The sequence below is a fragment of the Hakea prostrata genome, chromosome 5, assembly GCF_041222555.1.
Source record: "Hakea prostrata isolate BN-2017 chromosome 5, UWA_Hpros_2, whole genome shotgun sequence".
Taxonomy (NCBI): Eukaryota; Viridiplantae; Streptophyta; class Magnoliopsida; order Proteales; family Proteaceae; genus Hakea; species Hakea prostrata.
This window is the reverse complement of record NC_142604.1, coordinates 45,108,730-45,127,097: the sequence shown is the minus strand read 5'-3', so window position 1 is coordinate 45,127,097 and position 18,368 is coordinate 45,108,730. Positions and strand designations below refer to the sequence as shown.

At 36.9% G+C, this 18,368-nt stretch overlaps 1 protein-coding gene across 1 annotated transcript; it reads right to left on the bottom strand.

Annotated features, from left to right (window-relative positions):
• Window positions 1–279: 279 nt before the first annotated feature.
• Window positions 280–10,586, bottom strand: LOC149016087 (syntaxin-52-like). Its single transcript, XM_089157224.1, has 5 exons — window positions 10,246–10,586; window positions 6,726–6,948; window positions 885–1,087; window positions 648–748; window positions 280–531 (listed from the first exon to the last, which is right to left on the bottom strand). The coding sequence occupies exons 2-5, from the start codon at window positions 6,941–6,943 to the stop codon at window positions 436–438; spliced, it is 618 nt and encodes a 205-aa protein (XP_089013350.1). The 5' UTR covers window positions 6,944–6,948; window positions 10,246–10,586; the 3' UTR covers window positions 280–435.
• Between the last annotated feature and the right edge of the window lie 7,782 nt (window positions 10,587–18,368).

Genomic DNA, 18,368 nt, shown 5'->3' with positions numbered 1-18,368 from the left:
CGCCCTAGCATAACTATTTTACCCAGTCAAAAGAATCATCCCACCAAATTAGACCCTTGGTCAAAGATAATGACCAACAGTCTCAATAAGAACAGAGATAATAATCAAGGATATAATAAGTTATTGAGTTGTTTTGGCTGTGCAAACTAGTAATACTCAACAAGTACAGGAGTCGAAATGACTCCAGAACTATTGTCCTTCTTTTCTTTTCATTTATTATTATTTCTTTTTTCTTTTTCTTTTTTTCTTTTTTTTTTTTTGGGGGGGGGGGCGGGGAGTGTTTGGGCTTTAAAACATTTTACTGTCTAATTAAATTCCATCACTACATTATGACAAACTTTTAGGATATTAACGTATATTAGAATCTGCCCTTGTATCTGTACTAGCACAATATTATTAGTGCATGTTGTATGTATTCAACAATATTAGATGTATTCATGCACATGAAAGCAATTCTTTCTGTGACCAACTAGAATTGAATGTAACCTGTAGTCTGGAGTCTGTCGAGTCCACATGTTGGTCCAAGGTATCCTGCATAGTTGAGGCGAAACGAGACATGAAAGTTCACGAATGCAGCATTGAATTGAGAAAATAACAAATGCATAGAACAAAACAAAAGGCAGGAAAAGCATCTTCAGAAAACATACAAGAAGCCTAGCGTGTAAGCCAAGTTCCTCGTTCACAGCCAATGCAATATGCTTTGTGCTTAAAACTGACTCCTCCAATTTCTCAAGACCTTCATCTTGTTCTGTTTCCAATACGAGCCCATAAATCTATTCAAATCATGCATGCCAGAGAAAGAGAGAAAGAAACCGGCCGGGAGGGGGGGGGGAGAGATAGAGGGAGAGAGAGAAGAAAGATCTTTTAATATAATAGAAATTTGCCTCTCATTATTTGCCGCTGAAGTCCAACAAGACCATGGTTGTCCAAGCCAGTAGTTCTGGCCATAGCATCTGTCTTTGTATCTGGTCCTAGCAAGCTGTCCCTATTAGCAAAATTCGACATATTCAGCGCAGAGCCCATCTGATCGGTTTTGGATCTCAAATTTGCAAGCATATCCTGGCGTCGATGCATCTCCTTCTCAGTTCTGGGATTTTGAAGAAAAAAGTTGAGCAAAGGTAAGGAACAGATGATGTAATCAAACAAAATAGTTGTGGGTGATACAAATTTAAAGCCCCAAGTATTGATACAGATATTGTATATCCAAATCCAATAAAATAAAACAATGTACAGTATTAATAGCCTCAAGAAAGGATTTCGTGGAAAATAAATATACTAAGAGAGCTAAATTGTGCTGGACATCCCCCACCACCCCTCCCCCCCCTCCCCAAAAAAAAAAAAATGAGGAGATCAATGGCTGTCGAATTGCCTTCTTTCACATGTTAGCCCCCTCTGATGAAATTCTGAAAACTCAACCAGTGAAAATTAATTTTATGGAAGTATGGAACTATGATGGCCTTTGCTTCAAAGTCCCGTTTACTAGGGTGCACAGGAAGAAGAAAGAAAAGGGGGGGGGGGGGGGGGGGTTGTTGTGGAATGGGCAGGGTGATATTGTTGAAGAGAGCATTACCAATCCTTCCAGTAGGTGACACATCATTGCTTAAAATGCTAACATTGGTTTCATAATGTTTATATTTGACTAAGCTTCTCAAGGCTTTCTCTTGGCTTCTAAGGCCAAGTACTGGGGATCATGGGGACAACCAAAAAAAACATTTTGTTAAGAATCTTTATCAAGATAAGATCCAAAAGCAGCAAAGATTGAAGATGAACAAATGTTTTCATTGGCCACACACTTTTAACTTCCATATTCCCCGAAAGTTGGGCCAGAAGCCAAGAAGTAGAGCCACTGAAAAGCCTAGCCAAAACTAAAAGTCTGAGATGCTACAAAAGAAATCTCGTTCTAGATAGATAGCTGCAAGCAAAACTTCTTTATAGTCATGCATAGTAAAAAAAGAAGGTCAAAACAAATGTCAACCGGAAATAGTTTGGAGTTCAAAAGACATACAAGAACAATGAAAAATTGTTATGGTAATGATAAAAGACATGAAGAACTTCATTCATTGCATCAGTGCCACTTAGTTGTTGCACGAGCAATGCAAACCCAAGCACGAAGATGATGCCATACTGTACAAACTGACAGATTAATATTTTACATTTAGAAATCTCTCGGACTAAGAAACAGATGCATCGTGGCTGATTTTGAAGCTAAGATCCATAGTTTACATAGGTACCCATAAAAGAGATCCAAGCTGGGAACAGAAGAAACCAGGAGTTCAGGAGGAACAATAGCATAGTGATCTCTTCTTGGCCCTCCCCATATCCTGCAGTTGCGGGATCCTCGTGCACTGGGTACCCCCATTTCTCAGTCTCAATAAACCATCCTACAAATAGGAAGTTCTCTACATTGGGAACATCCCACTAACCAGCCACTAGCACAATAAACCCCACAAGTCTTGGCACATGTAGACTTCAAATTCTTAAGACTCCCCACTATTACAAGTATTATCGTAGCATCACCTACAACTACAAAACATGTAAACACCATTCTCCTTGACAATTTAATACCAATTCTGGACAAACACCCAAATAGCAGGCATGTCAGCCAGATACCATGAACACCTAGCTTTATGCTCATGAAACATTAACCATATGAAATCTGGTTCTGGAAATAGATATTTTACATATTATAGCATTAAAAACACAAAACCCCTCTCCAGTAGCTTGTGGCACAAGTGATAGATGCTGACAAAGATCAACCTTTTGAGATATGCAGTCAACTTGCTAAGCAATCAGAACTATAGATTTCAGTTCTGTGCTCCTATCTATACTATCCTAGTTCTCTGATTTCTACTTTTTGGTGATCATTGGGTACATCAACTTGAAAAGAAGGAAGCGAGCATATAACTTCAAAGTGTGGATTCACATGATGAGCTGCCGGGATAGTGGAATCACTTGAGAATTTTCCAAGTTCCACTGAACAAAATGACAATACGGTGCAACTCCACAAATCAATTTTGCACTGCACACCCTTCTCCAACCCTTTATTTCATAAGTTATTCGTTTCCCATTTTAGAAATAAGGCAATGAACCTGGATTTATAACCTTTTATGGACCCGTGACTTGAGCTTTCATCGTTTAAGTTAGTTGGACTTCCCAGGACCCAATTTCTTGATTTCTGTTGCTGGCCCAAGTACATCAACCCGACCAAGGGGAGGGGTTCAACCACCGCCCGGTCCACCCCTCTCTTCTCCTGCGACATCTTTCCCTTTGAACCCTAACTGCTGATTCTGCAACTGCCTCTTCCCCTTGCGTCGTGATCAAATGGAGGTGGTTAATATCAGTTATGGAGTCTCTAAGTAACCGCCTGCACATCACAGTGTTATTCCCCTCCTTCCTGTGGTGTAACCATCCGCTTCCTCCCATTGTTGTCTCCATACTCCGCCATGGTGGTTTCGCTGAAATCCTTGTGGCCCCACCGTTGTTCTCTCTGAATCAATGTAGCTTCTCCCCTTCCCCAAATGCGGAGTTTCGACCTCTTGCCTCACTGCTGTCAATTCACAATTGCCCAAAACCCATCTGCTGCCAACAGTTCCACAGTCTAGCATTTTTTCACCCCACCTACTTCTTTCCAAATTTATTTTCGCCAGCCTCTTGTTCTGGTGGTTCTTCCTCAACCTTCTCTTCTCTGAAATTAAAACTTCTTTGCTCACTCTCAAGCGTATCATCGGCCCCTGCATGGCCATCAAAACTTGTGATCTTGTTGTTCTCTGCAGCACCAGTACTCCTCTCAACTTCTTCATGGAAATCAAATTGCAGGGCCTCGTTAAAACTTTTCTAATCAAACTCACAGCCATTTTCTCTAATACACACTCCAATGCATCCCCTTCCAGGTGTTGAAGTGCCACACCCAATTGATAATCATACTCAATTTGGTATGCCTAACAGAGTGTATTACCTCTGGAATCCATTCTTGTGCATCTCCTTTGCCAGAAGATATGGAGAATGCAGTCACCATAAATCTTCCCGCGGATTGAAACACGCTTTGATATCAATTTCTATGACACCGCGATCAAATACAGACATTAATTACTAATAAGCAAAGACAAACTCAATGACCAATCAACATGGTTACAATGGTGCCAGTCACCCCCTACACCCTATGGTGTCCTCGGCCAAAGGCTGCCCAAACCTTACATAAAATATCCAATGCCTCTTCTCAAATCTTCCCTCCTATTATAATCCATCCACCAGCAGTTGATAATGATAATCTCATTCTCTCTCCTCCACATGGCATTCTCCCACGGTCCTAACAGTATCTTTGTAGACAATGATCAAGTATTTAAGTATCGTATCATATTGCAAGAGTGATTTTAAGAGACATCATATCAAAGAGGTGCAAAATATGCCAAAGATAGAGATGGTAATAGTCAAGAAATGCAAGGATGTGCTTTGGATAGATATGAAATACAGGTTTGAAGCATAAAAACCTTTGTTGTAGAATATCTATACATATACCACCCCCCTTAAAAAAATTAAGAAAAAAATAAGAGAGAGAGAGAGAGAGAGAGAAAAGAAGAAAAAAAACTCATATCAAAGAGAAAAACAAGTTCCCAATGCTTTTAGTTGCTGTCATTTTCATCTCACTCATTGTTTCTGGTTTGCAGGTTTAAACAGGTATCAAGTATCTCTATATGCATTCCAATTAGACTGTATTAACCTGTAATGGTCCATACAAGGAAGCTGCAAACTGTTTTTAAAAATAAGTACCAGCCCATATTGTATCAAATCTATTGATACTCACTGACATCAACATGTATCCACAGGTATGATACACCAATACATGAAACCCTGCAAATAAGAATGGATGAAGTGAAATTTGAAAAGCTGAATGTAGCGTACAGATGTGTACACAACTACACTAGACACTAAGCTTCAGGAACTTTCTGGATTTGACAAGATTATCCTAGGAATGTTTTTACCTCCATCTTGTGGGCAGGATAAATTTTTGCACTTCAGAGCATCATATGATACAAATAATCATAACTGTATGCGTGTGGAGTACTAATATACTCATTAGTTAATTAACTTCCCCCTCAAGAAATATTCAGGTCAAATTATGTTTTTTATTTGTCTAGATGTGCTTTAACCACACTTTTGGAGGTCATAGCTTGTTGTTGTTATCATGGAAGCAGTTAGAGGAACAATCTCGACACATTAAGAGGAAAATGATATGTTCTACATTTTTCTATTTCAGGAAACTTGCAAAGGCTTTCTTCCATTGGTGACTTTTGAGGTTTTAGCAGTGATTCTTCTGTCCATAGTTCATAAAAATTATTCACTAGTTGAGAACCTTCCTTTGACAGCATTACTTGTGCTTGCAGTTTTCCTTCGACTTGATGACTTGTTTGCTTAAACCTCATCGGTGACCATCGAAGTCCAAGTAAACTAATTTCAAAAATTAAAAGAGAAGTTTACTAACAACATTCTCTGACATTTTTCAAAAAAATTTCAACACCACAAAGAATCCTTAATTGTTCTCTAATCTTTCACTGAAAGCTATTAAGTTCTCTCATCACAGGAATCCCCTCTCTTGCAGTCCGAATACACCTCCCTTTGATCTGACTTTCCCCCTTAATATAACCTAAAATTTCTACTTTACTTACTGATCAATTATAACCCTAAAACACCATGTGAGCCTGTGGCAGCAGTATAGCAATCATCATAAGTCCCTAGAGGAAACATCTCAGCAAGCTAATAACAAATTTAAAACCCACTACCTCATTACAAAGTATCTATTAGGAAAAAGTTTTAAGTGATTGAACTGCTATATCTTGGAAGTGATCCAACACAGTGAACCTCTAGAGGAAAAATATTAAGAAATCACCATTTTCAAAAGTTCTTCCCATAACATTGAGAAAACTTTATTTTTTCTACATTCTACAATCTTTCACTAAATGCTATTTCATGGTTCTCTCAGTACACACACTCAGTTGCAATCCCAAGAAACCTCCCTTTAACATAAGAACACCCCCTCCCCTTTTCCCAACTTTATAACCTAATATTTCTACTTTGACTACCCATCAAGCTCTAAGCTTAAAAGGTTCAAAAATCTTGTGAGCCCATGTCAGCAATATAGCAACCACAATGCATCACTAAAGGAAAATTCCCTACAGGAAACATCTCAGCAAGCTAAAACAAGAAATTTAAAAACCACTACCTCATTATAAAGAATCTACCAAGGACAAAAAAGTGTAAGTGACTGAACTGCTACATTTTGGAAGTGATCCAACACACTGAGCCCCTAGAGGAAAAGATAAATAAATCACCATTTTAAAGATTGGAACAGAGCCTTTTTATCCACTGTGATTGTACTGGGGGCCTAAAGCCTAGCTTATTAAGGTCTGTGCTGTTCTACAGCTATACTTGTACCTACTAATTCTTCCATCATCAAATAAACTGTTATTCCACCATTAACCACCACAGATAAATTTGTCTGAATAAAGAATGATCTTATATAGTGACGGTTTCCAGCAATAGTAGCTTTAATGGTCTTGACAACAGGAAAATAGTACAGTTCCAACGTCCTCAATATGGGGAAGAGCATTAAAGAGTATGGAAACCTTCGAAGAAACTAACAGTAGACAAAAGAACAAAATTCATGTAGTTACAAAACACAGTCATTTTTTTTTTAAATATTCAGAAACTATTTGAACCAAATTACTTACATCGGTTGCTTAGTAGGTAGCTTAGATAAAAGGGACTGCAAACTATCAAGTCGGGTCCCCAATATCGTAATCTTTCTCCTAATCGCAGATGCATGACGTTGCGTATCTGGTCCTGATGGAGGAAAAGAACTCCTTTCAGAAATCATCCCGTTTATATCATCAGCAAGTTTCTGTGCTTCATTTAATTCCTTCATCCATGAGTCTGCAGAAGACGCCATTGTAGCTGAAAGATAACAGACACCTTACTCATTCAGATGCAGATAAATCAAAGAAAAAGGCTTAATTCAGAAATAAGCCTTGGGTAGGGTTTAATACATGTCAAGCCTTTGGTCCAATCGATTTTACACGTAAGAAGCCACTTTAATTAGCCCAAAATACTGGTAGGAAGAATGAATATAGGATGTACTTTATTAGTTCAGTTAAGAGTCACATTTATTTAATTTTTAATAAGAGTTTTGGTTGAGTTGATTAGGTCTCTACAATCCAGCATTGTTTTTTAAGCTGTTTCCCTTCATTTTAGGATGTGTATAATAGCAATATACTGAACCTAAGGAGGTGAACAAAGTTTACACTTAGTTCAATTCCTGTATTCAGTTTTCTTAAGCATATGTAGAGCTATGACGGTCACTGATGATACCCTTTCTATATATATGTTTTTTTTCTCTCTCTCTCTCTCTTTCTATTTAGCTTCAGTTTCCAACACCCAGATACCCAATAAAATATCCTATTGTTTAATTGTTTTCATGAGTCCAAGTTTGTTTCCGCTTGTTGAAAATCTCCTATTTTCTCGATTTATCTTGCAATTCTGATTTCAGTTAAGGATCTGCTTAATGCTTGATCAGGGTATCAGTACCATGACTGATTGAGATCTGAATTACCTGACTTCATCCTATCAGATTCTGAGTCCCTGTCAGATAGTTCAATATCATATCTCAAGAAGAATTCAACATTTTAAATTCTGATCTTTGGAATTGCTTTATAATTTTACAATTTGTTCCCTGTACTGATTTGCATGTTTGACCAAACCATATACCAGATGAGATCTCTTGATATCTTGACATTTTGATATTTCGATGTGAACCTTAGGAATACGCTGCTACGGTGAGCCATGGCAGAACTAAAACTAGAAAAGAATAGGAAGAAGGGAAATATGCAGGAGATGGGAGAAAGAAATCCACAATTTTATTCTCAAACAACACGCAATTTCTCTCTCAATTCACTGTAAACTCTGCTGGGTGTTACAAGCATGTATTTAAAAGGGGGGGAAAATCCTACTTGAAATATGAAACTCAAGACAAAACTCAAACCAAAATCTAACTCTTTTCTAGATAGGAAAACTAAAACGATTAGAAAGACTATGAATTAAAGCTGAAATAATTAACTTAATTAAGTCCAACTGATGCTGGATCAAAACCACTGCACCCCTTTTTGGGGTCGGAGTGAAATCCAATGGACCAGTCTACTGATACAGCATCATATTCTGGTTCCCTTGCTTCTGGTTTGTCCTTATTCCCCGTAATCGTCACAGAAGCTGATGAGTGTTGCTGATTTTCTTCTTCTACTTCAACGGAAGTCAACATCTCCATATCAAAAGATGTTGTTGTGAATCTTATTTGGCGTCATTTCCACAATTGTAGTCCAATTTTGGTCCAAGCCAGGGAGAATTGATGCATATAAATGAGAAAAAACATCATTGCAGTGGAAGACCAACAAAAGGGCTAGGATTGCAGATTTAGATGGCTTCAAAACAGATCTTAAAGTTAATTTCAGAACGTAAAAAACTTTGGACTTAAAACATGGGTAAGGAGAATGAATATGGATAAACTCAGCTAGTTAAGCTAGAGACCTATTTATTTAGTTGTTATCGTCATGTTTTAATTGGGTTAGACAAGGTCTCTGAGAGTATAGTTTTGATTTAGGCAGATAAGTTTCAGTGGCAGTAGACAACCTCCAAGAGTCCATGGCAAGCTACTGTGTGGAGGAGCTTTCAGACTAGTTTGATTCATGTTTTGAGTTTTTAACTTAGACATATTTAAGGGCCATGCATTGTTTCACAAAGCCTTTTACCGCAGGCTTTTAGTTGTAGCATGCATACTCTCTTCTCTTCTACGAATCAACAGATCTCAAAAACAGAGAATGAGGTAGGGAGATGAAAAGATAAGCACTATGAGTGATGAATTTGGTTATTGCTTTCTTGGTATTGTTGGTAATGCAGCCTCCCTGTTGTGGTGACATTTTTGGTGACTCCAGGCCTGCAGATCAGGTTGCTATTCATCATCATACTTTTATTTATCTTCTCCCAGTAATTGCATGTCAATTTCTGTTTCAGTTTAAGAGGCATAGAATTTTTAATATCAAATTGTGTAAGATTTTGAGTTTTAAGAATCATACCTTCACAAGGGTTCCCCTGTTACCTCAGATCTGTCAATCAAACTCAGACCCTAATTCACATTCTTCATCTACTGCATTTATTAAGAATCATACCCACAAAAGGATTCTAGTGCATGAATTGTTTATTCAACTGGAATTTCAGGCTGTTAGAAACTTAGAATTGTTTATGACGAGTTATATGGTTTTTTATCATACTTGATCTGTCGTCTAGCTGAACTCTTGTTGCAATCTAATCTTCCACTGGTTTTCTCTTGTTTGAGTTTACCACTACATTGTCCCAAAACAAAAATGAGTAAGAAATCTAGAAGAATATAAAAATGACCAAAAAACAAATTTTGACCACATATAAATTAAAGATTGGTATCGATTATGAGAGTCAAATGCACTCAATTGCTCTACTTTTGAATTGAATTCAGCAACAATGAGTAGCTCAAAACTATCCGGTTATACTTCAGCCAAGGCAACTAATTCTGGAATATGAATAGAAGCCAAACTTCAAACTCCACAGCATTAGGTGGATATCCACATTCCTATTGGTTGATGGAATTGAAGCAGGAGGATTCAACAGTGACTCTATAGATCAAACAATTCCAGGATATTTGGGATCCTACAATCCAAGCTGAGATTTAGATGCTTCCTATATGTCAGTACCAGGTCAAAATTCAATTTGGCTAATCAAATATCAAAAAATTTACTACCAATTAGCTAACCACAATAAGCACACCCCTGACAGAACCAGGTGATCTTAAAAAGACAAAACCTAGTTAAAAGTGAGAAAAGTTGGGTCAATTAACTTTTAACTCAGTATCCAAAAACCAAAACCAAAACCAGAATGCCACAGAAGAATCACAGAATTGTATCACACCAGCAAGAATGCACCTTTTACCTAACGATGATGAAACCAATCACTTTCCCAAAAATTCTCCAAATAAATAAAAAGCCATAAAGTGTAACCCAATTCCAACAAAACAGAAACTGAAGCTGAACCTCAAGATACACAGGTAAGAACACCATCGACAAAACATGCAAGAAATCGTTATTGATCTCCAATTGGGAACATAGACGAATTGAGATCTCATTGGAAACGAATTGAGACCTCATTGGAAAAGGAAAACAACAGCGAAATTACCTTTCAAATTCAAATCGAATCTGATCACACGAAGCACTATTGAAGTCAAAAAGAGGCTGTTATCGTTGTTGTTGAGCAGATAGGTTGGGTGGAGACGAAGACACAAGGTGTGCCACCGGAATCCGGCAAGTTTTTTCGAATCTTGCCGTCGAATTCGGGAAAAGAAAAGCAAAAACAGGCAAAGATCCAAATCGCCGTCACCAATTCATAATTAATCTGTCGTGTCTCACATTAATAAAAACTCTAGGAAGCGAAGCGAAGCGTGGCGTGTCCGGGAAAGTTTAACGAGAAGGGCCCCGATAGAGTGTACCCGTCACGAATCACGAATTTTAGGAAAGGAAGGCAGCATGATTTCGTCGGACACGCTTGAAGTTGATAGCACCATCACACCTTATCTTAAACGATGATTGGATATTAAAAATAAATAAATAAAAGATTTAATTTTTTTAATGAAATATCTGTTTATTTCAAGGAACATTTGAAGAGATAACTGGCCAAAAAGAAACATAAATACTCGAAAATTATTTCAAATATTCTATTTCCAAGTGTGAATTTGTCACCGATGAGATTTGAAACTCGATATGTGTGGGCCCTTCAGAATCATAAATTAATATTAAATATTTTTAATAAAATATATTATGTGTGGATCCCAACTCCCAAACAGATTAATATCATGTTTTTTTTTTTTAAGTAAAGAAAAGATCATTCATTATATTAGAAAGCATTCAAAGTTGCTGAACAAACCTCAGACAACCAAAAATATCATGGCTATTAATCATTGTAAAGAATATTTAAATTTTAAACGTGAAGGGACTAAAGTGTCCCTCGTGTTATTTAATACATTGTGTTAATATATGGTTTTAAAAAAAAAGATAATTGGTCATTAAAGTTAATTATTTGCTTTAAAAAATAAATAAATATATATAAAGAAAAATAAATAAATAACACAATGTATTAAATAACTTGAGGGACATTTTTGTCCATCCACATTTAAAATTTTAATATACTTAACAGCGAATAATAATGTTAGTCTACTAGAGACGTACACGTAATATATTGTATTAAGGGAATCCAATATTAGTTTATGGTCTACTAAAGAGACCCACAAGTAAAAAACTCTATAATATATGACATCCTATTTCACTACTCATACTCATATTCTTGAGCATCAAGTTGACTTACCCAGTAGTCGTGGGAAGGTATACCTCTTTTTTTAATTTTTGGAAAGAGAATGTATATGCCTAGTATAAATATTTTTAGGTAATTTTTATTTTGACCTCTTGAGACTTTGATATAAGTTATTTTTATTTGAAAATGAAAAAAAAAATTGGTGGAAAATTGAAAATGAAATGACATGTTGTGCTTGGCTCCACTGTGGTTTTCTAAAAAGACCAAATAAATACATCTTATTAACTTAGACATCTTTGTGACCAAAATACCTTTATGCCCTTTCTTCAACCCCACTAAACTAAATAACGACAAAAATGAAAATGTCGAAACATTACTAGTTCTTAGTTTGATCCATTCCATGTTCTTTAGTAAACCGTGTTACGAAGACTTCATCAATCAAACTCGGACATTCCCACTCCACATTAGGGCTAATCATGGTACGTGTCATGATCAAATGAGAAATCAGCAATGTAATCTTCGTTGTAGCCAACACCTTGCGTATAGTACGCTTCTTCAGCTTGCACTTCCTCATATTGCTCTTCACAGTATTCAGTATCTATAGAGTAGTCTAACAAAAGAGATTGCACAAAAATGAGTGAATTCAAAATAACTCAGCAAGGCAAGTTAATCCACAACATAAATAACATGATTGTAGAACATAACATGATGCAATGCGATATGAAACAAACAATGAATGTATGAATCTAATCCTATGTATGCTGATCTCTATAGGCAGACATGCTTTAAGTCATAGCACCATGCTTCTTTAGGAAAGTCTCAATCATACAACGTCGTTTGGTAGTGGGTCATTCATCCCTTAGGACAATTCGTGGCTGGGGTATAAGTCACTGCTCTCTCACATCACCATTGGTCTAAGTATTGGCGCATGTCAAGGAAAACCAAGCCCAATGCAAGTCATCTACTTAGTCATATCAACTCAGATCCAGCTACGTCCATTCCTCGCCCCCTGCGATCCTTTCCGGTATCATTCACACTAGAGTCAATATAGTCCATGACTACGGACTCATCAACCCTACTGGTCATCCACAAATAACAGGACGGGAGCTCTCATGTCCCCTCACATATTAGTTACCGGTTTTGAGCGCCCATGAGACCGAGTCTACTATTTGCAACCCTACCAGTAAATGGTCTCTCACGAGTAACCACAATGTAATTCATGTCATCTCACGGATTGGTCACCGGTCTTAAGCGCCCATGAATCCCCATTGCTACCACGGGTCGTTCGGTCTCAATATCCTTCTGAATCAGGTATGATATATCGGGGACATCCTAGCCAAACACTGCTAGACAGCCCTAGGTATGACAATCAATAATTTGAGAAAATGTCAAAGGGTATCATTGGAAACATCCCATATTATTCCCACTGATGTCCAAGGACAGAAATGTCAAAAAGACACTTCCCAATCCCAAATCATACCTAATCATTCACATTCTCAAATCAGTCACCACATGCACAACCAATATCTCATCACATAAAAAGATTCACATAAATATGATCAATCGCATATGTAACTGATAATAATAAGTATTCATAATCAAAAGAATACTTAGACATGATGCTACTGTAGTCAACATACTTACATCAGTAATAGAATAACAAGAAAATATATTTATAGAAGTGAATCTAATATAATCCAAAATAGAAACTAAGATTCACGCAATATATGTAATTATGGAAATAACTGTCCTTACCTTAAATAGCTTGATGGATATCCAAATATCAAAGAGAGAGGTTTCAAACTTAGCAAATAAACCCTAAACAATCATAGATATAACATTAGGAAAGAGGCCTAAAAGATTGGAAATCAAACGAATCAAATTGAGTGAAAAAAAGAGCTACTGACTTGCTTGGTCGATTGGTTGGTAGACTGGTCCAGTCGACCACCTGAGTCAGTACGAAGCAAAAATGTGAATTTTGATCCGAAACTCAATCTACAAGATTTGAAACTCTACGAAACTTGGAGGAAACCTCTAGAACAGTATTCTAATACAAAAGTAGTATAAATTAGCCACTAACAATGATCAAAAACATTACTTACCAATTTGAAATCATGACTCTCTAATTTGGTAAAAATCCATAGTTTTTGATGAAAAATATACTATAAATCCAAAGGAAAACTAAAGAAGATTAAATCTCATTCTAGTAGAAGATAATCAGAAGTCATACACAAGTCCATCATGAAAAACAGATCTAATCATGCTAAGAAATTGAATCAAAAAGGGAGATCATGGTTTCATGAGGGTTTTACAAGGGTTAGGGTTAAGATCATTATGTTGATCATAAAACCTTAAGAATGGAAGGAGATCAATGAAGTGATGGTTGCTAACAGAGAATGCAACATCATCTTTATAGTCTCAATCATAAAGAATAGATCATAGAAGAAGTAGCTCTATATGACACGAGAGAGATCACTAACCTTAGATTGAAGAATCGGAGATGAGAAGCTTGAGATCTTGCAAAAGTTCTTTGAGTTCACCAAGGAAAGCTTTGAGAGAGTCTTCCCACGTTCTCTGAGAGTTTTGGAGGCAGAGGATACTAAGAAATACGAAGTTCACTTAAATAGAAAGAGAAAAACCCTAACAGAGGATTTTCTCGGATTTCTGGCTCTGTTGGTCGATTGGCCCAATCGACCACCCAGTCGACCAAGCTGGTTAGCAAGGCCAAGACAGGGAATTGAAGGCCCAACTCAAGTCCAAACCTAATGAGCTTCTCCCAACACAACATATGATTTACCTAGTATAGAAAAATGCCTTCGAATCATGTCCAACTATACTTTAAGTCCATCAACTTGACTCATCTTCAACAAGCTGCAGTTTCCTTTCTAGTTATGAACAAGCCTCCAAGTATGGAACACCATCATCAACTTCCATGGGTTCTGGGTCAAACACCATGTCTTCCACTGAGATGGCCCATAGTTGGCTTCTTCTTTTACTCCGGGTCTTCGGATCTACAAACAACAGGGTTTCCGGGTCAAGGTCAAGGTTAGGATAGGGTTGGATTTCACATCATTATCATTATAATTCTAAATGAAAGTCATTAACAATAAATAAATAAAATATAAACTTATGTTGCAACCCATGCGTGCATGCCCTATAACAAAGTCGCACAATCATACACAAATATAATAAGCATGAATGGCACATGAATTTAAAACAAATGATCATATGAGATTGTCTCCCTCATCTACATGGTATTAGTAATCTCCAAGAGAACAAAAAATGTGAAATTTAAAAGGCCAAACAATCACCCAAGGCCAAGCAAAATTATGAAGAATAGCTTGATTACAAATTGGAACAAAATCGGGTAAAGAGCGAACAGAAAAGTTTGTCAACCAATTGGACCTAGGGATGGCCGGTCAGTCAAGCTCATCGGGACCAATTGATTGCCCTTAGGGCTCCAAACAAAAAATGGCTTCTTTTGCTCTATTTTGAAACCCAATCTTTTGGGGACTTTTGGGGGCTTCAATAGAACAACACATATGTCCTAAAAACACCATCTAAACATCCCTAATCTCCAACACAAAAGCCACATTTTTGTTCTCAAAGAGTCGCTCGTGGGCCTCTCAGAGAGAATCAATCAATCTCAAATGGGTGAAATGAAACCGACCAACACTCAAAAAGACTAGAAAACATGAAATAATGCTTCAACAACCATTCAACAACAATTAAAAAGATATCTACCAACATTCTCCCCCATAAATGCCAACCACAAACTTAAATAATCCGTAGAAAATGAAAAGAAAGAGTTTTCTTACCTTCATGAACGATAATCACTGCAATCCGCACTTCAACATACCTTAAACTCCAATGTTTTGACTCAACACTTCACCTTTCTCTTCTCTCAAGATCTCAACCTCCAAAAGAACATAAATAATTCATTTGTGAACAATATGAGCAATAATATAGGGTTTCCAAAGCTAAAATCTCGAAATTACGCTTTTTTGGGTAGGGGGTAGGCAGTCAAATTGACCAACCGCCTCTACTAACTACCCCTATAACTTCTTCATACAATCATGGTTTCCTGCAGACTTTGAAGGATAGAAACCTCTAAATATGTTTGACTCAATGGTATACTTTACTTTGGCATTGGAGTCTTCTTGCATTGGTTTTCTTGCATGCTAAAATCTCCTTTTTAAGCATTTCAACGTGACTTTCTCTCTCCTCTTGAAGTTTAAAATGGTGATCCGATCGTCTCCTTCATTTTCTGTCTATAGGTTCAATTGTCTTCTACTAGTGATCTGGGTTTGTGGACCTGAATGAAGGTTTATCGGGTTAGGATTCTAAGGGATTTCACAATAGAATTTCAAAATTGTAGGTGCAACCTAGAGGGGGGGTGAATCGGTTGCAACTAGTGGATTAATTTTGCAGTTTGTGTGGAAATACAATGTAAATTGAAAATTCAAACGAATTAGACAATAACAAGCAACCACAACACATGATTTATAGTGGTTCGATCATACAAGTCTACGTCTACTCCTCTCTTGACCTCAAGAGAGTATTCAACTAATGATTCTCTTTCAATACAATGGGTAGAAATCAAACCTTACAATAATCTTTGTTACGGGGCAAGAGAACCCTTTACAATCTTTGTTTAGCAAGTAGGGCTAAAGCACCCCTTAACAATCCTTGTTTATGGGCAAGAGCACCCAAGCAATCTTTGTTCACGGGCAAGAGCACCCAATGACCAATTCTAATCTACCAACCTAGACTAAAATTGAAACAGTTATAAATTACCTTACATTTGGGACCATCTTTAAGGTTGCATGTCTTAGTTTCATGTCCGACAGTTCCACAAACAAAGTTGGAGGATGGAAGCATTGAGTAGGAAAAGCCTGCCCAAATAGGATATTGTTTAAACGATTTAGAATCATGCCTGGTCAAAGATGGGAGAGGATGGGATGCTTAAGACCAACTGGTAATGGGCAACTGAAGTCTTGTAGTCAAAGAGGGAGTCAAGCATCCACAAAAGAACCACTGTCTTTTGCTATCAAGGAGGCAATCGACATGTTGTACATATCCGGAAGAAGATAATGGAAGTGTGCCTAGATTTGAAAACTCGAGAAGTTTTGACTGAGTGTTGGGAGTATCAAGGCTCCATTTGAGGAAGGCAATAAGAGAGTTCTTGACTAGCCAGAGTCCTTTTGTACGAGCTCGATTCAACTCTTCCATCGTGGCCATTTGAATTAGAAAGGCTTGCGGTCTGATCTAATAAACATCAATCACTTGGGGATATTCCATGCACTCACCAGGGATCTCACCACTGTTGTTGCAGATATCTTTTTTGGTTGAGGTGGTTCTCAACTAATACCATATCCCAGTTAAACGACGTGGCAAGATCAATTAACATTGGTGATCTCCACTGACACCCCCAACAATAAAGCAAAATCGTCATTCGGATGGGGATCTGGGTGTTGAGATTCCATAGGGTCATGCATTAAACCTGCATATCATGGAAACTTTGTCATAAATCAAAGGCAAAGGAATAGGGAAACATTAAAAGACCTAGTGGGGTCAAAGAGGTGGAACATAATAAGAGGGTTAAGAAAGAGAAACCAAAGAGAAATGAGCCACTGGCTAGGGGGAATCCCAAGAGTGAAAAAGAAACTGTTCTTTGATTGACAATGATTAGCGGAGAAAGTCAATGACAATGGAATAATCCACTATAGATAGTTCTTAGGGAGATAATCTCAAAGTTGTCAAAACATTTTTTAATTTATAAAAAAATTATATATACACCATCAGAAGTTGTATATTATTATGTTTACTCCTTAAATTTTTTAGTACTTTGACCCAACAAATTCCTTCTTTTAGTACCAACTTTCCTGGATGATACAAGTTTTTACCAACCACACTATTGCATTTTTATATTTACAAACTTACGTTTAGAATTATATTGTCAATTAAATTGCAAATTGACCTTATTTATCAATTTGATTGGTAGTTATGATTGATATGCTAAATCAAGATTGAGTGTTTGAATACGACTAGCCCATAAAACCCATCTCAACTTTCTCCCCTTAAATGTGTATGTATAGGGGATAAAGTAGGAGACTAATATAAAATTATGCATTATTCTATGGATATGAGGGTCAAGCATAGGGACAAGGTTAGGTATCTAATATGGTCCGAGCCAACTCGTCACTGTAATTTTAGATTCAGGGTTAGGATTAGGTTACAATATGTAAGGTTAGCATTTTAAAAAGCGTAACCTATCCATGTGTTATTTTTTTGAGTGTAAAAGATACTTTATTTTAAGGGCAGGAATGAACCAAGATATCCTCAATAGGGGTGTAAACAGATCGATTCCGGGTCGAATAGTAGCAATACCATATCAACATCCTACTTTATTCAGACGGATTTAGATAATGATCTATTGGTTTTCGAATATATATAGTTGGATAATTCTTTTTTTTTTTTTAAAGTATCTTATAAATGAGTATGAATACTGATTGAATACAGTCATTCGACACATTTACCATTTTATTTGTGAGGGTTAGGTTTCAAATTAAGAATTTAACAACTTTGGTATATATTTTAGTAGAAAATCTAGAAAAATATTCACATATGTCAAGTAAAAATTTTATAAAAATAAGAAAACTAATCTAAATAAGTAATTTATTTAAATAATAATCGGTCAAAAAGGGATTTTGCTATGGCAGAGCTTTGACCATGGCCCCGAGGGGATTCAAACTTTGGCCTCTTACGTGGAAGTGTTGGTTTTTTACCAACTGAGCCACACCCCGAGTTAGTGAGTGAAAATATTGTTATCTCTAGAAATAAAAGAAGAAATACACCGAGAGGTTTCTTTTATGCAAATATGGATGCATCCTCTCAAATGGTTCAAAGTTCTCCATCTATTTGAAGCATTTTTTTTTGGAGGGGGGAGGAGGCAAAGTATCGGGTGTTGTTTTGTTTTTTTCCTTTTTTTCCCT

Excerpts from the sequence above, each read along its gene's own strand:
- LOC149016087 (XM_089157224.1), bottom strand. The coding sequence starts at position 6,943 with ATGGCGTCTTCTGCAGACTCATGGATGAAGGAATTAAATGAAGCACAG. Across the intron at positions 1,088-6,725 it reads CTACCTACTAAGCAACCGAT|AACTGAGAAGGAGATGCATC; the intron begins GTAAGTAATTTG and ends TCAAAATCCCAG. Across the intron at positions 532-647 it reads GCTTACACGCTAGGCTTCTT|GATACCTTGGACCAACATGT; the intron begins GTATGTTTTCTG and ends TCAACTATGCAG.